This window comes from Raphanus sativus, chromosome 4, assembly GCF_000801105.2.
Source record: "Raphanus sativus cultivar WK10039 chromosome 4, ASM80110v3, whole genome shotgun sequence".
In the NCBI taxonomy this organism is placed as follows: Eukaryota; Viridiplantae; Streptophyta; class Magnoliopsida; order Brassicales; family Brassicaceae; genus Raphanus; species Raphanus sativus.
This window is the reverse complement of record NC_079514.1, coordinates 211,941-232,996: the sequence shown is the minus strand read 5'-3', so window position 1 is coordinate 232,996 and position 21,056 is coordinate 211,941. Positions and strand designations below refer to the sequence as shown.

Here is a 21,056-nt window from a genome sequence, read left to right as displayed (position 1 = left end):
TGGATTTATCACATGAATTTGTCACGCCATATTTCCTAACACACCGATAGTGATCACTATTTCATTTGAAACGCTAGTTTCTCCGTTTTGCGTCTCAAAACTGCATGCGTCGATGGGCTCTGTACAACACTTTAAAAACGCATGCATCGATAGGCCCATAGCATCAAAGTTTTCAAATATGGAAGACTTTACTGGGATGGGCCTTATAGATTGAACGTGGGGGAGTAAAGTCCCGGACACGAAGACTTCTTCGGATCCGAATTCTATGCATTTAATTGGGCGACAACTACTAACCCTTTAAAGAGGCCACCAAACTACTCTCTCTAGCCTTCAACCTATCAATTTATACATGTCCTGAACAGCCAATACCATATATACACGTATTCATAGTTTGTTGTAGTTATAAACGCGGCCACTTCTAACCACCAACGGTTCATGAACGACATAAATGATACTACAAGGAAAGCATACTATATTTATTTAGAAAAAAATTACTAATGTTTTAGTGAAATAAATAGATTGCACAGTAACGTCTTACGAATCAAACGGAGATCCTTGTATAATTAAACCATGTTTTATTTTTATTTGTTACTAAGGACTGTTTTAGCTTCGGATATCTCACAAAATGGCATATTATTATACATAATTAGATACAGTGAAATAAAATAACTGTCCTAATTTCATGCAATGTGATTTTTAAAAAAGTAGAGGAAACAAATATATATAGTTTCTTAATATACTGATGAAAGCAATAAAAGAGTTATTAATAGCTCGAGCTACTTTCCTCTCCTCTGTGAGTGCCCATATATGCACCACTCCCTTGAGATAACCAAACCACACAACATAAACCCAATCTCCACACACTCACTCACTCACTCAGACAAAAGAGAAACAAATGGCGAAATCTCCGGAGACAGAGCATCCGAACAAAGCCTTTGGTTGGGCTGCCAAAGACAAATCTGGTCTACTCTCTCCTTTCCATTTCTCCAGAAGGTTCTCATAATCAGTCTATTGCTTCATTTACAGAGTTTTTTTGTCTCATAAAAAGTTTGTTTATGATATAGTTTGATGCTTACTATGCAGAGACAATGGTGACAATGATGTGACAGTGAAAATCTTGTATTGTGGAGTGTGCCACACTGATTTGCATACCATCAAAAACGACTGGGGTTTCTCCTATTATCCTGTCGTTCCAGGGTAATCCATCACACAAAATCAAAAACAACCTCATACAAATATCTCGTACTTTATTAAATAAACACTGATATATATATATATAACAAAAGTTATTATATATGACTCAGGCATGAAATAGTTGGAATCGCTACAAAAGTTGGCAAAAACGTGACTAAATTCAGAGAAGGAGACCGTGTAGGAGTAGGAGTGATCACTGGTTCTTGCCAATCTTGCGAATCTTGTGACCAAGATCTTGAAAACTACTGTCCCCAAATGTCTTTCACCTACAACTCCATTGGATCCGATGGAACCAAGACATACGGTGGATATTCGGAGTCCATTGTGGTCGACCAACGGTTTGTTTTACAGTTTCCCGAGGGATTACCTAGCGATTCTGGTGCGCCTTTGCTGTGTGCTGGAATCACTGTGTATAGTCCAATGAAGTACTATGGTATGACCGAGCCAGGGAAGCATTTGGGTGTGGCTGGACTTGGTGGGCTTGGTCATGTTGCTGTCAAGATTGGTAAAGCTTTTGGTTTGAAAGTTACTGTGATTAGTTCTTCTCCTAATAAAGAAGATGAAGCCATTAATCGTCTTGGTGCTGATTCGTTTCTTGTCTCATCTGATCCTCAGAAGATGAAGGTAACAAATAGTTCTGTTTACCTATGTTTTTGGTCCTAACTGAAAATATATGTTTTGTATTGTTTGTGTGGAAATTTTAGGCTGCAATAGGAACAATGGACTACATTATCGATACGGTATCAGCAGTACATGCTCTGTTTCCATTACTTGGTTTACTCAAAGTCAATGGAAAGCTAGTAACTTTAGGCTTACCTGAGAAGCCTCTTGAGCTACCAATCTTCCCTCTTGTTCTCGGTAAAGAAAACCCTACAAACTTTTGTTTCTTGTCACAGAAGCTAAACCATGAGTTATTGTTTATAGGAAGGAAAATGGTGGGAGGAAGTGACATTGGAGGAATGAAGGAGACACAGGAGATGCTTGAGTTCTGCGGTAAGCATAACATAACGGCAGATATTGAGCTGATCAAGATGGATGAGATTAACACTGCAATGGAGAGGCTTGCTAAGGCTGATGTTAGGTACAGGTTCGTGATCGACGTGGCTAACTCCTTGAGCCCTCCATGACTTAGCCGAATCTAAGAGTAGACCATGGAGGAATATGTATCTCGTGCTTCTGTTGTGTTCGTGTTATCTTTGTTTTCTACTATTTATGTTTTAGTGAACTGGTTTCTTCTGAAACAAGTCACCTTAAGTTGTCAGAGAACTTCTCTCTGTTTTTCTTTTCATGATATAATAAGTCTTTCTGATTAGAGAAAAAAACTATTGATAAATCTTTTATTTGGTAATAGTTAAATGGATCACCTAAAACAAAAAATTAATATGCAATCATAATCAAGCTTTCTTGGGAGAAGCAGCAGGAGAAGAGTCATCTTGGCAAAAGCCACGGAGGACGATAGCTTCTTCAGACGTAAATCCGAGAGAAGTGAACTGAGCATCGCAGGCCAACAATTGGTTGTAATTAGGCCTGGACACGGATCGGATATTCGGGTTTTTGAAGGTATTTGTGATTTGCTTCGAATGTTACGGATATCTAATTTTTCGATTTGCTTTGATTCGGAAAAATACGGATATTCGGAAAAACGGATATCCGGAAAATAAATAGATATTTGCGGATTTTTGCGGATACTTACGGTTATCTCATTTGTTTTGACTAATACAAATAATCTTAAAAATTCGATACAAATTTGTTTTGTAAAATATTTTTTTACATGATATAAAAGATAAAAAGTTAAAATACATAGTGAATCTACGTATTTTGTAAATTTTTAAACTTAGTTAACAATTATAATAAGAAAAAAAATAATTGTCATAAATGTTTTCTTTTCCTTTTATGTAATACTTTTATATAAGTAATAATGTGAATAGAATCTGTCAAATCATATGTTAGAATAATAATTATATAATTTTATACATTTAAAACTTTAAATATAATCAAAATATACATATATTTATATATTGACGGATCGGATCGGATATTCGCTTCCCAAAATTTTAATATTTGTGATTTGCTTCGATATTAACGGATATTTAATTTTAGTATTTGCTTTGCTTCGGAAGCTTACGGATATTCGAAATTTTCGGATCGAATAGTAACGGATAACGAATCGAATCAAATTTCACGGATAAAATGCCCACCCCTAGTTGTAATGACGTCGAGTTAGGTTTCACCGTTGAGGAAGAAGAGAACGATCTCGTTTGTGCATAGACGTAACGTTTTCATTTTTTTAATTTTGGAAAATCACGTTTTAAATTCAAAGTTTGGTTTCTGATTCCATGAAACCTAGTATTTCAACTAGGAGACTTACCCAAACAAAATTTGTAAACGCGTATTTCACAAAAGAAAACGCCTTCTTAGTTGTAATTTTTCTGATTGGTCTTATGTAATGTTCAATCAGATCACATGCAAAACGCACCGCGCAAGTGAGGTACATGCAAATATTTCGGTCAACTTTTCTTTGTCAGATATTTCGGTCAAAATCCGTCAACTTTGTTATTTTGGAACGTGCTTTTGTAAAAATAATAAAAATAAAAAAAACTGCTCTTGGAAATTGATCTACTCTGCAGATGCCGAGTCGTCTCTGTCTGTCACCCAATTAAAAGCTTTGTACAAGTTGCATTTGAAAAAGATAAAAGAAGATACTCTCGATCGAAAGGAAATTTTTACTATGAGAGAGATCTGTTTACTTTTTTTTCTCTATAAATAGGCAACGTACGAGGTTCTTCTCAGAGTATCATCACACAATGAAATCTTCCTCGTACTTCACTATCTTATTAACTGAGATTATCTGGGACTAGCTCTTATGGCGAAAGCTTTTTCACCGGAACTATCTCACCGTCGCTGGCTAAACTTGAGCACCTCGAAGCTCTCTCCTTCATCTACTTTCTAAAGGTCTCTGTACCATTTCCCCAATTCATTTTCCGATTACCGAAGCTGAAGTATCTTACCATCAACGCTAATCGTCTCACCGGACCCCTTCCCGCCAACATTGGCGCGCTAAGCCAGCTGGTTGAACTCGATCTCGGGGAAAACCGGTTAACCGGTCCGATCCCGAGTTCCATATCCAATTTGACACGGTTAACTCTTCTCAATCTTGGCGGGAATCGTCTCTCGGGCACCATCCCAAATATTTTCAAATCCATGACACACCTAGCGTCTCTCGATCTCTCCCGCAATGGATTTTCAGGAGAAATTCCTCCATCAACTGCGTCTCTCGCGGGGCGTCTCGTGCAACTCTTTCTGAGCGGGAACAATCTCTCGGGGACCATTCCTAACTATTTTTCAGGGTTCAATAGCCTGGCCGTAGTGGATCTTTCGAGGAATCAGTTTTATGGGGCCGTGCCCATGTTTAAAATTGTTTCCCATCTCAACCTCTCCCACAATCTTCTAACCGGCCCATTCCCTGCCTTGAAGAAGGCCTACGACGGCGGCATCGCCGCTCTCGATCTGTCCTACAACAAATTTAACCTGAAAAAGATTCCAAAATGGGTCACTTCCTCCCAGTTCATATTTAACTTGAAGCTTGTTAAATGCGGGATCAAGATGAACATGAACAAGTGGAAGCCAGTGAGACCCACTTCTTATTTTTCCATCGATCTCTCTGAAAACAATATCTCAGGGACTCCTTCAATGTTCCTAAGCCAGGCCGAGAATCTTCAGGAGTTCCAAGCGTCCGGTAACAAACTCCGATTTGACATGGGGAACCTAAATTTCTCCCAGTTTCTGACAGTCATGGATCTTTCGAGGAACTTGGTATATGGGAAGGTGCCCCCATCGGTGGCTGGAGTCGAAAAATTGAACTTGAGTCATAACCATCTATGTGGACAACTCCCTGTTACTAAGTTTCCAGCCAGCGTTTTCGCCGGCAACGACTGTCTCTGCGGCTTTCCACTTTCTCCTTGCAAAGCTTAGCCCCCACAACAACAAAACAACTTCTTTGTATTTGAATTTTTACTACTATCAGACAGACGTGTACGTCCAAATAAGATTTGTATTTTTCACTATATAAATCAAAGCAATTTAATAGTATACAACCAAGCTTCGGACCAAGCCATTTATTATCTTCGTTTTCTACTATTATGTTTTAGTGAAATGGTTTCTTCTAAAACAAGTCACCTTTAAGTTGTCAGAGAACGTCTCTCTGTTTTTCTTTTCATGATAATAAGTATTTTTCTGATTAGAGAAAAAAATATTGATAAATCTTTTATTTAGTAATAGTTAAATGGATCTGAAACAAAAAAAAAACACACACAAAATCATTATAAGATTTTTTTTAATAGCCATTTTGCTTTTATTAATATGCAATCATATAATCAAGCTTTCTTGGGAGAAGCAGCCGGAGAAGAGTCGCTAGAGTTTGGATCTTGGCAAAAGCCACGGAGGACGTTAGCTTCTTCAGACGTAAATCCGAGAGAAGTGAGCATCGCAGGCCAGCAGTTGGTCGTGATGACGTCGACGGCTTTGCAACAACTAACACCGAGTTTTGTTTCACCGTTTAGGAAGAAGAGAACGATCTCGTCAGTGCATGATTTTAGCTCGTACAATGCGTTCCAACAATCCATTAGTCCTCCGCTTTGCTGGAGCCTCGCCGCTATGCTGGTTGACTCCGATGGAAGATCTCTGCATGAGACGGTGGTGTTTTGGAGGATGAGGAGGAGGCCAAGAATTGCCACGGTGGTGAAGAGGAAAGTGGTGTTTGAAGCCATTCTTTTTTATTTTGCTGTCGCTTTGTTTTTTTGTTTTTTTGTAAGTTTCGTGGTTGTGTGATCAGAGTGGCTAGCGATGGTTCGAATTTATACTGATTTTTTCGGCTTAGTGGGTGATTAAGAATAATTAAAAGGTTTATTAGTGGGGGCTGATCTAGAGTAAATGATTAATAGTAATTAAATCAGGATTAGTGAAGCGTTAACAGATGAGAAACGGAGGGTGGATACAAAAGGTTTCTTTGTATCAAAAATGATTGCCTTGCAAAGAGCCTTACCACAAAAGTGGCTGTAGTTTAGTGGTGAGAATTCCACGTTGTGGCCGTGGAGACCTGGGCTCGAATCCCAGCAGCCACACACTTTATTAGTTTTGAGTACGTAACATACAGTACATATATATACTTAATTTTTTAATTAACCACTCTTTTAACAGGTTTTAGTGAAAGCCCACTACACATTGCAATGTAATTAAGCTAAACTTGGGGCACAAGGCCCCTTATGACTTGCAGCTTTGTACAAAAAAATTTAAAATCGGTACATCTCTGCCGTTGATCGTGTGAGTAAGAAGAAAACCCTAATAATAATTATTATCGGGGACGCCTCCTCTCTTCTTACATAAATACTTGTCATCCTCCCCGTTGTCTCCAATACCTAAAAACAAACTTAGTTTCATCTCAACAGTTCTCTGTAGTTCTTGTGTTTCGCTTTCTTGTCCTATAATCCGTTTTGAGCTAGGGGGGGGTGGAGTTAATGATGATAATTGGAAAGGCTTGTTTCTCAAGAAAACATTCGCAGTGGCCGCCTAATAGCTTTCGCCTTTCGCCAGGCTTGAGAGTTAATGCTGTTCATATCCTTCCTTGGATGTCTGAAACTCTATATTAATATTAGCTTTATTGAGTCTAATAAGTTTGTTTGTTTTCTATATGGTTCTTTAGATTTTTGGTCCTCGTGTCTGTTTTAGCTGAATTTGATATTGCCACACATGTTAATTCATCTGTTGTTTCACTTTGTCAGCTGTCTCAATTGGTTAAATTTGGGTCGATGATGATAGACGTTAAGGCTTGTTTCTCAAAAACATTCGCAGTGGCCGCCTAAGGCTTTCGCCTTTCGCCGGGCTTGAGAGCTTATGATGTTTTTCTTATCCTTCCTTGGATGTCTGAGACCCTCCATTACCAGTCTGTTTTATTTAAATTGTTTAATCATTTTATATTTGTTGTTTATATGGTTTTGTGATCGGTTGATGAGGATATACATCAAGGCTTGTTTCTCAAAAGAACATTCGCAGTGGCCGCCCAAGAGCTTTCGCCTTTCGCCAGGCTTGAGAGCTAATGCTGTTATTATCCTTCCTTGGATGTCTGAGACCGATGCAATTACTTCAATTTTTTTTTATTTTTTAAAGTTCTTTACTATTAATGATCTGTGATGATAATTGGTAAGGCTTGTTTCTCAAAACATTCGCAGTGGCCGCCCAAAGCTTTCGCCTTTCGCCGGGCTTGAGAGCTAATGCAGCTTTTATCCTTCCTTGGATGTCTGAGATCTTTCATTTACTCCTTTGTACAGTTTACATGATTTGGTTTTGGTTATTGTGTATTTTCTTTGTTTTTTTTCTTTTTTTGTTTTTGTTTTGGCTTTGGGATTTCACTTTCTTTGGTAAGGAAGCTTTAAACCTACAAGTGGTTCTAGGCGCATGCTCATTGCGATCCTCGGTATTGATCTGGTATGGTAATGTGTCTTCCAAACCGGGAGGTAAAGAGCGTCGTAGCCTCTCTATTTCCATAACCAAGGCACATAAACTCAACGGTTTATCTGAGATAAGAGTCTAATTAAAAGGTCTAAAAGAAAACAAGTGATCGCATTGACATAGAAAAACAAAACAAGAAACTTAGATAGTACATAACAGGTAGAAAGTATCAGATGGGGTCTCTAAATTTATTGTTAAAGATATGGTTCATGGTTAAGAATAAAAAAGTAATTAAGTGAAAGTTTCTTTTCGTTAATTGTAACACCATGCATTCACAAGTATGCTTGTGTAGTCTATGGTACCTCTATAACTAACTTACAGTATGAGATACTAGTATTGTTTTACAACTCTGTTAGTGGTTAAAATCTTTACTCTGTTAAATTACGTTTTAATTGCTAATATGTTCATATATGTGCGTTAGTGGTTAAACCTATAATTACCGTTACAGTGTTGAATTATATTATAGTTGCTAATGTGTACTACTGATTGATATAGCTGACAAAGTAATGTTAAACAACCTGATGAAGCAGCAGAATCAAATAATAGTTTCAAAACAAATGAATAGTTAAGCAAATTAATTTCTCCTTGTAGTTTATGATTTGTCTTGATGACGCATTCGAGCCATGTCTTGAATCCGCTGTCATTTTCATATGAAGATTTATCTTGTTTGACTTTATTTCTCCTTGTAGTTTATGATTTGTCTTCAAGAGGATGCTTAATTCCCTCTTGCCTTTGTAGTTCATGAAGTTATGTATAATGAAAGTTGTGTTTCAAAAAAAAAAAAGTTAAGCAAATTAATTCAACGATATTTTCTAAAGAATTCAACCTGTAGACCCAATATATTGAATTGAGGTTGTTTCGCAGACAGAGAGGGGGATAGGAGGTTGAGTGTAATTGCTGCGATCATATACTGCCTCCACCGCTAATATTTATATTTGTACCATACAAATTAGCCTTAAACTCTATTAATCGCATCCTTAAAGGAGTCGCCTCTTGACAGAATCACATATATAATCCTCAGATCGAAAAGTATATTAAAGCAGCTCCGTCGGAAACACATTACACATGTACTTAAATAACATCATCATACCTGTTTCCTAGCGATAACATGCACGTAGTTATTTCCCCTATTTTATTTTTATGAAGATATTGATTAACATATCGATGATTAGTTCGACGACGTAGGATTCATTCGTTTTATATTAAACAAGAAAAAAACAAATCAGAATATTATATCACCAGAAGAAGTTGGAGAGCCGAGAGTGGTGAGAGGAGGAGTGAGAGTCGTCGTCGAGATGATTTGAAGGAGAGTGAAGATGTCTTCCTTCGTAAGTAGTGATTACCATTCTTGGATCATCTGCTAATCTCTCCACTCTCTTCTTCACCCTACACTTTTCTTGTGTGCATCTATAATAGCTCCTACCATTTTAAATTTGAAATGATTAGTCAATTTAATTTTCGTTTTTATGATTTACAAAAACAAGCACCACAACAGTATACATCTGTGTATCTATTTGTGCGAAAGAGGGAAGATAGCTTTTTTTTTTTCCAGTACCCCAGCATAAAACCAGTTTTTAACTATAATTTAAATGAAATGAAGATTCGTGTATCCTTTTAGCAAAAAAAAAAAAGATTCGTGTATCGAACTATTCGCACAATCATTCTATACATATTTACTCAAAAGGAACACATCTTATTAGAATTTATTCTTGTGTATGGGAGGGAAACCTAAATATTGCTATATATCAAACAGATGTTAAGAAGGCAAATGAAAACTTTACGAAAGAGCTAAAGTTAATTTTGAAGGACCCAAACATATCATTGTTGGTAAATGTCAAATGTCAACTTGAGAGAGAGAGAATCTTAAGGAAACCCCATATGTCTATGTTACTCAAATCCTTGAGACTAAATCATTTACCTTTTTGTGTAAACGGTTACTTCTTTTCTCACTTTATCGTATAACTAAATAATCAATAGTCTGTTATAAATAATTAATACAGAGAAATACCAACAAGATTCTATTAATAATTTTCATTGCACTCGCAAAATCCTTAAGCAAATTATAGTCTTTACTTAGTTAATGTTAAGAACTTAAATAATATATTATTCAAAAAAAAAAACTCAAATAATATACAGATTTCATAAATTGAGATTAAATCGTTTACCTTTTTGTGTAAACGGTTACTTCTTTTCTTACTTTATCGTATAACTAATAATCCCTCTGGGCCAACAGTCTATGTTATACAGAATAAATACAGAGAAATAGCAACAAGATTCTATAAATAATTTCCATCCCACTCGCAAAATCCTTAAGCAAACTATAGTCTTTACATTAGTTAACGTTAAGAACTTGAATATTATACAGATTGATAATTAACCTAATTAAAAATCGCTCAAGTTCTTATGGTAGTCATCATTAACCTCCAAGCAACAATTAAAGCCAAAGAGACAACTGATAACTCTATAAACAGTATACACTAAACAGATACTGAAATAGAGTTAAAAACAATTTCGAATCAGTATAAGATAACTAGTTATTTACTTATAAGCCAATATAAGAAAAACAAATTACCTGGGATGTTGAGTGTTCTTGACAACTTTCTGGCCATATTTTCTCCATCTATATCCATCATCTAAGATGTCAACATCGCTTAGTGTCTTGAAGCAAAACCGAGGCTCCCTCACTTTTCTTCTTGTCTTAAGCTTCTTCATCTTCAGGGTAGGCACTACTCCTAACAGCTTCATGGTATGCTTATGACGAGGAGGAGTTTCATGATGTTGATGATCATTAATACCACCACCTTCACCAACACCATCATCAATCTCGCTTACATGGTTGTTTTTCTTGGTGTATCCGTATCCTGCTTGACTACTCCATGCCCTAAATTACATTAATTAATACAACGCATTTGTCATAAGTTAAGTCTGCGTGCATGGCCACTTAAACCAAATGTAAATTTTTTTTTTTGTAACAAGCCAAATGTAAATTTAGCCAGGGTACAAACTGTATATGTTAAAGGAGCTTTCATCAACATATTAAAAATATTTGGATTTTTCTTTGACTTTTGGAAAAATTAAGTTTTTCATTTGAATGCAAAAGTTTTACACTTTAAATGACGGATTGTATGTGCGGCGTGCGCATGTAGATCGTATTATATATGAGCTATGCTATGAATCTGTAGAAAAGCATTTAATATACTTTTGAACTGTTTTAGGCTCTTGGTAACTTATCGCTCATCCTTTCAAAAATCATAGTATATGCACGATGAACATGTGATAAATTGATCATATGAGGAATCACTATCTTATGACGGGAATGTAAAAAAAGGAGAATATATATAAAGTTGTTGTATAGATGTATATTATATAAATATAAAATTATAGACCCAGATATTTTTTTTGGATAGATTAGCTAACTTTTAATTATCTTTTTTGTTGATAAACATTCTCTAACTTATTTAATGTACTTTTTTCATAAGTAACTTACCATGGATCTAAAGAGGGTCTTTGAGATGATATTATACCACCGGTAAGACGATGATGATCAAGATTAACAATACTATCATGAAAATCCCTATGCTTTGGTGAAGATAAAGAAGAGATCGAGATTAGAGTTTCCGGAAGATTCGCCATGAGATTGATTGGATCTTGAGGGTGAATAACAAAGGAAGATGAATTATTGTGAAGGAAGGAGTTTAAGGAGTGATGACTTTGAAATGGAGACACAAGAGAAGAAGGAGAAGATGAAGACGATGAAGATGATGAAGATAATGTTTGATTTGGGAAAGAGAAAAAGAGATGGTTAGTATTGTTAGGGTTTATAATGTTTTGTGGTTCATCAAACAAGCTTATTCCTTGGTTTATCGTACCCATCTTTCTCTTTATTTTGCGCAAAAGCTCGAAGGAAACGAGACTGTGTCGGCGTGTGCAAGGGAGGAGAGGAGATTTTGTTTTGGCTGGATATTATAACTTGATTTTGGGTCGAGACAATCCAATCCATCCATGTGAGTGTTTCGACAAATATATAAATGTTGGAAAATAAAGCTGCGCGTGGGTCCAATTGGAGTTGCTTTGTTTTACATGTGACTAAATGCTAAAGATTATTTTAATTCCCTGATTTTGAAATAAAATATAAAATTATAAGCAGTATTTGGATAGCTACATTAATAACGTTGTATTCTGGTATTACTCTTTAGCGAATTTGGATGTTTAAAAAGATGATCGATTTATGAAAAGTTATAACGGTTGCCATACCAGAGCAACCAAAATAATTAAAACTTTGTATGAAGATTTTTTGTGTGGTGGTTGTCTTGTATATATACTTGTTGTGACGATAGTACGTAAAAGTTTGAGGCGTGGTTGTTGTTACTAGTTTTTTGAAACTAAAGTTGTTGTTACTAGTTACTACGTGAATAAAAAACAATCATCTACTCATTTGAAAAACTATACAAATCTATCTTTACTATGTAGTTTTCTATTTTTGAAAAGAAAATAAAGAAATATATTGGATATTGTTTAATTTTAGTTGTCACACAGAAAATAAATATTTTTGCATATGTAATAAAAATGGGGAAATCAAGAAAGAAAGAAGAGAAAGGAGAAAACGCGTCTGGACACTCGAGAGAAAGATGAAGAGAGGTAGTGGGAGTTAACGTCGTGTCGCTCAAACGGCAGTCTGCTTTTGGTTACGGCGTCACGTCACGTCCCTTAAACGGCGTTCATGTGTTGGTTACTCCATTATTTATTATTTATGGCAAATAAAACCAGCATGACCTAGCATTTCAGAACTAGATGCTCAGAAAGAAATATCACTGAAAATAAACTTATTGGTATACAATATAATAAAAAAAGTCACAAACCGATTAATCCCGATCGACAAATCCAAATTCGTGTTTACTTATCTATAAAAAAATTGCAAAAGTCTTATGATTTTTTTTCAGTGGAAAATACCTAGGTTAATGAAATTCTCTTACAAAAGGCACAATGATTTGTACAATTCACTGCTTTTATTTCTTATGGTTCACATTTTGAAAATCTATGAACTGAAGATTACTTGTCAAACGTTTGTAGCTTTTTACAAAAATAAATTATATATGTTCAAGAGGGATAATTTCACGGTTTTGTGATAATTCTTTGCGGTAAACAACTCCAAAGTTCTCTAGAATTGGCGTTTCAAAAAGATTCTCTTTACACCAATACATGCATATGTATATATGTTTAGATTCTGAAATCATTATCCATGGAAAATGAAAAAGTGTCTGGAGATGTGATGGGAATATAGACACATCTATCACTTTCTTATAGCTAGGATTTCATATTTTCTTACAGAACGATGGTAATACCTAAATAATTTATTTTGGGTTGCTATTATTTTGGGAATCCGAAAGGAATATAAAAAGATTAGGAGCAATGATGAAAAATCTTAGGTGTAAATCTATTCCTCTGTACACTCTGTGAGGATATCATGATTATGATGTGATAAATTAGGCTTCTAGTCGACCTTCTCTCGTTTTAAAAATTGCACCTAATATAAATTGATAAAGAATCTTAATCATAAAAGAGAGAAAAGTTTATTACCTTTTTCTCATTTTACCTTTTGCAAGATTGCATTTTGTAATAGTTTCATCAAGTTTAGAAAACCTCACCGCTTCTCAAATTCCCAGCCCACTTACTTTGTTCCTTTTGCTGTACATGATAACTCACATATCGTATTTATAACATATCAAAGTACTTTTAATTTGTCTTTGGTTAACCAGTAACCACACGCTTATAGTTATATATATTATATGACTCGTCGACGACGTCACGCGTATATTCAGAATAAAAATCTCATATACTTTTAACGAGGCAAAAAGTGATCTGAGATACTTTTACGAAATCTGAAGTACTCTTTACTTTTCATAAAATAAGAGTTTTCCGATTTTGCCCTTACGTTTTCCCTCCTCAATTGGAAATTTGAATTTCAAATTTCAGGTACAAGATTTACAATTTGAATTTTAAATTTAAATAAAACTAGAACTCAAGTTGAACCAAATTATACCATTGTCGAATTTAGGTATCAAATTTAAAATTTGAATTTTGAATTTAAGTGAAACTAAATTTAAATTTTGAATTTTAGTGAAACTAGAAACTAAGTTGAACCAAGTTACATCATTGTCGAAGTCCATTGTGGTGTAATTATGTCCTAGTTTTACCAAGTTATACATTGGAGAATTAGAGAATAAGTGTCTAATATATAAAGAGATGTCCAACTCTAATTAGTACGAGGCCTTTTGGGATGAAAACCAAAAGTAAATCCATGCGGGCTTGCTATTAAGGCCCAAAGTAGACAATATCGTACTAATCGGATAAATAGAGTTGGACATGAGCTTTCATAATCCCAACAATTAGTATCAGTGCGGTTGACGAGAGATCTGCAAGAAGACCTAAATACCCTTCGAGTGATGAATGGTATATCCTATGAGTTAGGAATGAGAGGTGTGTGTGGCAGAGATCAAGTCAGAAGATTCTGGAAGTCAATTGTGGGACATGAGATGAATGTGATCCTTACTTTGAGGGGGAGAATGTGAGATGATAAACTAAGTCCCACATTGGAGAATTAGAGAAGAAGTGTCTAATATATAAAGAGATGTCCAACTCTAATTAGTACGAGGCTTTTTAGGATGAAAACCAAAAGTAAATCCATGCGGGCTTGCCATTAAAGCCCAAAGTGGACAATATCGTACTAATCGGATAAATAGAGTTGGACATGAGCTTTCACAATCCCAACAAACTGTATAACTAGGTTATAGTTTTACCAAGTTGTACATTTGTCAAGGTACAACTTGGCAAAACTATAACTTAGTTATACAGTTTTACCAAGTTACACAATAGTATAACTTGGTAAAACTGTTTTTCTGGGTTTGTAGTTTCACTTTCGTATTCTACCTTGATATATGCGTTTCTGGATCTTAAAAACCGAAAATAACAAAAAGCAGACTGAAATTGACGTGGAAAATAAGCGGAGTAGTAGGTAGAGAAGAAGAAGGAAAATGCGGAAGAAAAAAAGAACAAACATCTGAGATTCAGAGAAGAACAAAAGAAAAAACAGAACAACTAAAGAAAATGAGATTCAAAGAAGAACAAAGAAAAAACACAGAAAAAATGAGATAAAAAAACAGAGTAAACAGAAAAGATAAGAGTCGAAATAAAATAAGATAAGAAACATAGAGAAAAACTGATTCGAAAAAGAAGAGATTTAAATGGAAATTGAAGGAATGAAAGAGAAGAGAGAAAGACAGAGAAGAGAGAAAGAAAGAAGATGAAGAATGAAAGATAGATCTAGATCTGTAGAGATAAGGGAGAAAATTAAGTTTAATGGCATGGTCCGTAAATAAATAGATTCATTAAGGATATATTGGATTTTTTTGTCAGATTTTGAATTAAAATTAAATGAAAATAAAATGAATTTCAGATGAAGAATATCTGAGCACTTTTTTTTTCACCAAAGAGCATCTGAGCATTTGATTCGTATATTCACGTAGCTGAAAGTAATTCACGTTTTATACATTAAAGCACTTCTTAATTCATTCCTTTATCCATTTTAGACTTCTGTTTCATATAACCATTTAACAAAATATGACCTTTGCTTTAAGAATATTATGAAATTTGTACGGCCTATGTGAACGATATACTGTCCTCTCGAACAATTTATAAAAAAAAACTAGTATTATGGCTCATGCTATGCATGGACAAAGTAATTCTAAAACTATTCATACCAAAAAAAATTGTTCAGTGTATCATTATAATTTATTTTAAGAAAACAAATCCATAAAACTTTGATTCTCCAAGTGCTGAAAGCTTCAAACTGTCTTAATAATTTTTTTCAGCGTAGTTTTGATAAGAACAACATGAATATAAAAATGTCATCTACATCAAAATCATATAAAATTAATAGTTTTTGATGAAACGTGTTCAGTTTTTTACACTCTCGACAATAACAATAATATATATGTTTAACAGAGACAGTTAAAAATCATGAATCTTAAAATGCAAAATCTTGTAAAAATTTAGCAAAAAAAGATAAATAGTGATTACCTTTAACGGTTATATCCCCTCTTTGTTGATAAATACCACATTCGAAGGATGATTGAGAAAACTGGGAGAACAATATTAACTGAAAGGAATGTTAGACATTTTATTGTCATTAGTGACACCTCTTTGTTGGTATTTTTATTTGCTAAATGGTTTCTTACTTTTTGGAGTTAGTGGAAGGTTGTTTAGACGTTTTGGAAATAATTTGATAAAAAATTATCAAAAAATAATTTTTATATTTAAACAAAAAACAATTATTTTTATTTTAAAAATAATAAATTCTATATGCAACTTACATAATTGCTATCTGACTTCTGTTTTATAGTATAATTTTTTTTAAAAAAAACGTAGCTATAATATACCAATAATTTGTATATTCCAAGTAAAACATGTATCATAATGTTATCAATATATCAAAATGTTTTGACAATATGGGGGTCCGAGAGGGAAATTAAACCAAAATTTTGTCTACTTAGACACTCCTCCCATCACAATTTTTTTGTTCGAGTACCTAAAATAATCAAGTGAAAAAGAGATATAAATCCTGCAGAAAAATATCTGAAACCAGAATTTATAAGATACTGTCAAGACACATGTGTCTATATGTCAGTAGTTTTATTTCTTTTAAACTTACGTTTCATAATTTAACAATGTAAATAATAAAATAATGATATTTTATTGAACGAAATATCGAAATAGAGTTCCCAGTGAGGTTGCTCTATAATCTTTTTTTTGTCAACGGGTTACTCTATAATCTATTCTACCCTCTGATGTCGTAAGGAACACGTCACTTTGACCGCGTTGGTCCGTGGATTAATAGTATAACGAACATACAAATGTCCGTGTATCCGGAGGGTGTTTGATATAATTATTTGATGATTCGTTTCTATGCCAAAAAGAGGGAAAGGATAAATTTTTGTTCGAGGAAAATTAATAATATGAATCGGATTAATGGGGACTTCAGAAATGGGGAAGAGACTAGAGTGTGGTTGGCGAAAGTAATCATTTCGTTTTTTTCCATTTATTTAACTTTCTTTTGTGTGTGTTCGAATGTGTATTTTACATTATTCATTTTCACATCCATGACCTTTCTTCATCTCTCTTTATACCTTCAATAACTACATTTTCAGTGATCTCTGCACAACTGGTAGATTAATTTCAAACAGTATATCTAACTATGGCTGTAACTATGACTAGTCTAGTCGGGTCCGATCAAGACTGATCCTCTAGATTTATGTAACCGGAATATTGTATCAGATAGGCAAACAACCTTGTGAGGATGTTTATCGTAATCGTTAATTACCAATTTGATCGGTGGTTTATATACGAGTTTGAAATAACAGCTGCAATCTATTTTAAACAATTTGATCGATGTGAGTGAAGTTTCATATTCATGTTTAGTATCAACTATAGGAAAGAGGTTGTCAGGTTAAACCTAACTTAAGTCGATCAATATAGCCAAAAATACAATTCAGTCAGAAAGAGCTAGAGTGAGACGCCTTTATCAAATCTCAAATGCATTGATTTCATTGTAAAGTTGACTTCGGGTTAGGCCATCTCCAATAAAACTGCAAAACACTATTTTTAATGTAGTTTTTACATCAAAACTATTTTTAGTAGGACTACAAAAATTACACTATTTTAGTGCAACACTATAATTTCATATCAAATTTGGTGTGATACTATTCACCACACTAAAACATTATTCATTTATTTTATTAATAAAATTTATAAGTAAATAAATGAGAAATAAAAATGTAAATGCATATAATATTGAAATAATTTTTAGTGTGAAGTTTGGTGTTGTGGTCGGAAAAAAACTTCTTTTTAGTACTAAAATTATACTAAAATATGCAGTGTTTTTGTATTATGAATTGGAGATGTTCTTAGAGGCACATTTAGTAAAACCACTAAAAAGGCAACATTACAAGAAGAAGATTTTTTAATTTTTTATCTGTTTTAATAATTGGAAAGAAATGATAAAGCGGGGGATGAAGAGAAATGATGACACCATGCGGGCCGGACTCTGCGTCTGTTAGTGTGATAATTTGACAAACATTATATTGATCCGACCAGCCAAAGCTGTCTTGTAATGTCCCTCCTCTGTCACTTTATGCCTGCCGACCCATCTTTATTCCCTTTGCTTATTCATCTTTAGCTCTCTCTCTCTCTCTCTCTCTCTGCATTTTATTTTATCATATCCACCCAAAAAACCTTAATTAACATTTCATTTATATCCGAAAAATATTCGTTGATAATTCTAGAAAACTCGCGTTATATCCCCTTTTTAAGAATATTGACGTATTTAAGCTCCTAAAGCACCAGAGCGAAAATGATCCGTCGTCCTAACTTATTGAACTAATCAAAATTTAATATAGATATATATACCGTCTGTCCCTAGTTTTCTTTTATTCGCATTTTCAAATTTTACCTGGCCTTTTAGTAGTAGATCCACCTACGTCATACTAATATAATCATTAAACATCCGGGGATCTATAAGTATCTTCAAATTATCGACATGTATGCACTTGGGAGAGAAACAAAAACATCAGTGGCAAACGTCAAAACACGAGAAAAGAATTGTACACTAACTAAACCACAATCAAGTGAAACTTGAAACCCTAACATGGAGGGACCGTCAAATCATTGGTTATAACTGCACCAATCAAAAACTTGATTATGAGTTAATTTTGGCATAACTATGCAAGTGGGGGTCCCATCTCAGTATGACAGAATTCAGGGTGAATTATATGAATAATAAAAAACGGATCTTACCATAAAAGTCATTCGTTATAATTACTGATGTTTGCCATTATTTTTTTTTGTGGGGTCCGAAAATTTTCTTCCCAAGTTCACGGCCAAGAAGTCAAGTTTTACGCTACCCTCTTTTTTTGGTTGTAATTATGTTCTCTCAATGGGCCCTTAAAGGAGCCACTAGGCCAACAAAGAGAGCATCATGGGCTTCTAGTGTCCAAGCCTGTTGTCATTTTTTTCTATTATCTCAGGGCTTTGTTTGTTTCAAATTAGTACCAAAAAGCTGATAATGGTGGAAGAGTTCAAGAGATGAATCAACAACAATCGCACACCAGAGATAATAAGATACTGAACAAAGAAAGTTAAAACCTTTCATGTCAGATTATACTAAGCCAGTGCAAATGGAGAAATAAAAAAAGAAATAACAAAAGCTGCCTTCTCCATGGTTCCATAAGCAGCAGTGGACACTGCCTGCGCTGAGAGCGGTTTTGTCTTTAAAACGACACATGTTGCTTCCAGGAACAAAATTTTAACTGATGAAGCTTTTTAAGAAAGATAAACCAGCGGTTGATTCACTACTTCCCGTGAGTAAATTTAGCTTTGAAAGTGTTTTGGAGTCGTTCTCGGGATTTGGCTTGAGCAGCCAACGCAACATCATCAAGAAACCCCTTTTGTGGGAATTCTTCAGGTACAAGACTCCAATAGATCTCAAACTGCTGATCTGCTTCCTCTTTTCTATCCATCAAGCTATACACTATTCCCTGAAGTAGCAATAGCACAATATATTGAGAGTTCACTCTAATGAATTATTCATTTTCCTCACGAATAAAAATTACCTGGCAAAGGTATGGTCTAAAATCTCGAGGGTTATCATTCACCATCTCTTGAAATATCTTTAGACTTTCTTCAAATTGACCCTGAGGTTTCAAACACAATCATTTCACATGATGAGCAGACACATCCATTTAGGATCCTTGTGTGTAAATGATGTCGGCGTTTACCTTGACAATATGCATTTGGCCGATCAAGACTTGAATGTTTCTCTCCTCGGTCACTCGGTTTCCTCGTCGAGCAACTTCCATAGCTTCATTCAACATATCAAAGACAGAAGAGTCGTCATGAGACTTGTGCATTACCATAGCTAGACCCTGCAAAGTAATAACAAGACAAATCGATTTTTATCACAGCCACCATCATTCTCCTAAACGAGAGAGAAGAAAAAAACCAACAACATACGTGCAAAGCTCTGATGAGAAGAGGGTTATCTTTGAGAATATCCTTAAACAATCTCTTAGCTTTGCTCAACTGTCCCATCGTCTCGTAGCAAAGCGCTTCAAGAAGCTTCCACTCAACTTCACGAGGCTCTAACTTAATCAGCTTCTCGACGTACTTGACAGCGTCTTCTGTCTTCCCTCTCCTCATCTTCTTATACAAAACAGCCTTCATCGCCTCCATGTTCTCCGGTTCTCTTTCCAGAACCTTCTCGAACATTTCTTCTTCCTCCGATTGAGAGCTCGCGGTACTCGCAGTGGGCAGCGCTAAAGCAGGTTTGGAAGAAGAGAATCCTAGCAGGAGGACAAACGATCCGACGAGCAGAACCGCGGCTTTTCTCGCTAGAGTCTGGAGGAAACCCTTGGAAGAAGGAGGAGACGGCGAGGAGCGTATGAGAGGGAGGTGTGAAGAGGGAGAAGCGAAATTGAGGGATTGGGAGAGTTTGGGAGAGAAAGGTCGAGACTTTCTCCACGGAGATGGAAACCCATTTGGATTAGGGAAGTGGGTCGGAGTAAAAGTCTGAGCTTTTTCCCGGCGACGGTGAAATTTAGCCGGAGAAGAGAGGGCATATACTCCGATTGAACTCATATTTCTTAGGAGACAATCTCAAGAGAGCATTTACGAGAGTTTATGCTTTTACAGTGTCTTTTGTGTAAATATAAATTAATAGTAGTAAGTTAACTGAAAAGAGTACACTTCTCTAGATAGTCAAAATAAATAACAAACATAAATCTGATTACTTTGTAAACTAAAAATTAAAAAAAAACAAATAATTTACAGCTGAAATAATCATATTTAATTTTTTTTTACAACTAACATTTTAAATTTTAAGAATATAGTAAAATAAAATAGTATATGAGAGTCAAAAATATATTTTTCACATTTTTTCTTAACAAAATAAAAAATCAATTAAATAGTGATAATTGAACACTAATTATAAAATATTAAATTTTAGCTATTAATAATTAAAAACACTTAATTATATGTTAATTTTTAAGAACCGGGTTTTAAAATTAAACCGGGTCACCGGTTCTACCGGGTTTCAGCCGGTTTTCCTGGTTTTTATCAAATCCGGGTTTTAAATTGAAACGGACTCGACTTCTTCAACGAGTCACGGTCAGACCGGTTCGACCAGCCGATCCGATCCGGTTTTCAAAACACTGATAAAAGACAAGTTAATAGAATATTTGTTTTATCCCAAATATTTTAAAAATATCTGAATTATCTAAAAAACTCAATTATCCAAATGATTATATATG

General features: G+C 34.8%; 5 protein-coding genes and 5 non-coding genes across 11 annotated transcripts; 7 read left to right on the top strand and 3 right to left on the bottom strand.

The window, feature by feature from the left end:
• The first annotated feature begins 798 nt into the window (after nucleotides 1–798).
• LOC130510942 (probable cinnamyl alcohol dehydrogenase 9) lies at nucleotides 799–2,527 on the top strand. Its single transcript, XM_057007658.1, has 5 exons — nucleotides 799–993; nucleotides 1,084–1,197; nucleotides 1,305–1,818; nucleotides 1,899–2,052; nucleotides 2,119–2,527. Exons 1-5 carry the CDS (start codon nucleotides 896–898, stop codon nucleotides 2,319–2,321), a joined length of 1,083 nt encoding a protein of 360 aa, XP_056863638.1. The 5' UTR covers nucleotides 799–895; the 3' UTR covers nucleotides 2,322–2,527.
• Nucleotides 2,528–3,384: 857 nt separating this feature from the next.
• Nucleotides 3,385–5,260, top strand: LOC108849907 (LRR receptor-like serine/threonine-protein kinase FLS2). Its single transcript, XM_057009883.1, has 4 exons — nucleotides 3,385–3,450; nucleotides 3,653–3,682; nucleotides 3,962–3,966; nucleotides 4,038–5,260. The coding sequence occupies exons 1-4, from the start codon at nucleotides 3,385–3,387 to the stop codon at nucleotides 5,164–5,166; spliced, it is 1,230 nt and encodes a 409-aa protein (XP_056865863.1). The 3' UTR covers nucleotides 5,167–5,260.
• A 307-nt stretch (nucleotides 5,261–5,567) lies between these two features.
• Nucleotides 5,568–5,986, bottom strand: LOC108854372 (egg cell-secreted protein 1.4-like). The gene has a single exon (XM_018627909.2). It carries the CDS (start codon nucleotides 5,958–5,960, stop codon nucleotides 5,568–5,570), a length of 393 nt encoding a protein of 130 aa, XP_018483411.1. The 5' UTR covers nucleotides 5,961–5,986.
• A 256-nt stretch (nucleotides 5,987–6,242) lies between these two features.
• On the top strand, nucleotides 6,243–6,314 carry TRNAH-GUG (transfer RNA histidin (anticodon GUG)). Its single transcript has one exon. It is a non-coding gene; the product is annotated as a tRNA-His (tRNA).
• A 388-nt stretch (nucleotides 6,315–6,702) lies between these two features.
• On the top strand, nucleotides 6,703–6,830 carry LOC130512054 (small nucleolar RNA SNORD14). The gene has a single exon (XR_008945617.1). It is a non-coding gene; the product is annotated as a small nucleolar RNA SNORD14 (small nucleolar RNA).
• A 163-nt stretch (nucleotides 6,831–6,993) lies between these two features.
• LOC130512052 (small nucleolar RNA SNORD14) lies at nucleotides 6,994–7,121 on the top strand. The gene has a single exon (XR_008945615.1). It is a non-coding gene; the product is annotated as a small nucleolar RNA SNORD14 (small nucleolar RNA).
• A 71-nt stretch (nucleotides 7,122–7,192) lies between these two features.
• Nucleotides 7,193–7,320, top strand: LOC130512055 (small nucleolar RNA SNORD14). Its single transcript, XR_008945618.1, has one exon. It is a non-coding gene; the product is annotated as a small nucleolar RNA SNORD14 (small nucleolar RNA).
• A 51-nt stretch (nucleotides 7,321–7,371) lies between these two features.
• On the top strand, nucleotides 7,372–7,495 carry LOC130512053 (small nucleolar RNA SNORD14). Its single transcript, XR_008945616.1, has one exon. It is a non-coding gene; the product is annotated as a small nucleolar RNA SNORD14 (small nucleolar RNA).
• Nucleotides 7,496–8,707: 1,212 nt separating this feature from the next.
• Nucleotides 8,708–11,885, bottom strand: LOC108830373 (probable WRKY transcription factor 13). 2 transcript variants are annotated; one of them, XM_057008700.1, is made up of 3 exons: nucleotides 11,186–11,885; nucleotides 10,271–10,579; nucleotides 8,708–9,105 (listed from the first exon to the last, which is right to left on the bottom strand). In XM_057008700.1, the coding sequence occupies exons 1-3, from the start codon at nucleotides 11,569–11,571 to the stop codon at nucleotides 8,934–8,936; spliced, it is 867 nt and encodes a 288-aa protein (XP_056864680.1). In that variant the 5' UTR covers nucleotides 11,572–11,885; the 3' UTR covers nucleotides 8,708–8,933. The 2 variants fall into 2 exon arrangements, with proteins under 2 accessions (XP_056864680.1, XP_018459481.1); XM_018603979.2 differs by having other exon boundaries at nucleotides 8,708–9,117; nucleotides 11,186–11,798.
• A 6,947-nt stretch (nucleotides 11,886–18,832) lies between these two features.
• On the bottom strand, nucleotides 18,833–20,434 carry LOC108830365 (protein SLOW GREEN 1, chloroplastic). The gene is made up of 4 exons (XM_018603973.2): nucleotides 19,762–20,434; nucleotides 19,527–19,673; nucleotides 19,362–19,442; nucleotides 18,833–19,286 (listed from the first exon to the last, which is right to left on the bottom strand). Exons 1-4 carry the CDS (start codon nucleotides 20,383–20,385, stop codon nucleotides 19,101–19,103), a joined length of 1,038 nt encoding a protein of 345 aa, XP_018459475.1. The 5' UTR covers nucleotides 20,386–20,434; the 3' UTR covers nucleotides 18,833–19,100.
• Between the last annotated feature and the right edge of the window lie 622 nt (nucleotides 20,435–21,056).

Excerpts from the sequence above, each read along its gene's own strand:
- LOC108854372 (XM_018627909.2), bottom strand. The coding sequence starts at position 5,960 with ATGGCTTCAAACACCACTTTCCTCTTCACCACCGTGGCAATTCTTGGC.
- LOC108830373 (XM_018603979.2), bottom strand. The coding sequence starts at position 11,571 with ATGGGTACGATAAACCAAGGAATAAGCTTGTTTGATGAACCACAAAAC. Across the intron at positions 10,580-11,185 it reads AGACCCTCTTTAGATCCATG|GGCATGGAGTAGTCAAGCAG; the intron begins GTAAGTTACTTA and ends AATGTAATTTAG. Across the intron at positions 9,118-10,270 it reads AAGAACACTCAACATCCCAG|GAGCTATTATAGATGCACAC; the intron begins GTAATTTGTTTT and ends TTAAAATGGTAG.
- LOC130510942 (XM_057007658.1), top strand. The coding sequence starts at position 896 with ATGGCGAAATCTCCGGAGACAGAGCATCCGAACAAAGCCTTTGGTTGG. Across the intron at positions 1,198-1,304 it reads TATTATCCTGTCGTTCCAGG|GCATGAAATAGTTGGAATCG; the intron begins GTAATCCATCAC and ends TATATGACTCAG. Across the intron at positions 2,053-2,118 it reads AATCTTCCCTCTTGTTCTCG|GAAGGAAAATGGTGGGAGGA; the intron begins GTAAAGAAAACC and ends TATTGTTTATAG.
- LOC108849907 (XM_057009883.1), top strand. The coding sequence starts at position 3,385 with ATGCCCACCCCTAGTTGTAATGACGTCGAGTTAGGTTTCACCGTTGAG. Across the intron at positions 3,451-3,652 it reads AGGAAGAAGAGAACGATCTC|ATCACATGCAAAACGCACCG; the intron begins GTTTGTGCATAG and ends ATGTTCAATCAG.
- LOC108830365 (XM_018603973.2), bottom strand. The coding sequence starts at position 20,385 with ATGAGTTCAATCGGAGTATATGCCCTCTCTTCTCCGGCTAAATTTCAC. Across the intron at positions 19,674-19,761 it reads TTCTCATCAGAGCTTTGCAC|GGTCTAGCTATGGTAATGCA; the intron begins GTATGTTGTTGG and ends ATTACTTTGCAG. Across the intron at positions 19,287-19,361 it reads TTAGACCATACCTTTGCCAG|GGAATAGTGTATAGCTTGAT; the intron begins GTAATTTTTATT and ends TTGCTACTTCAG.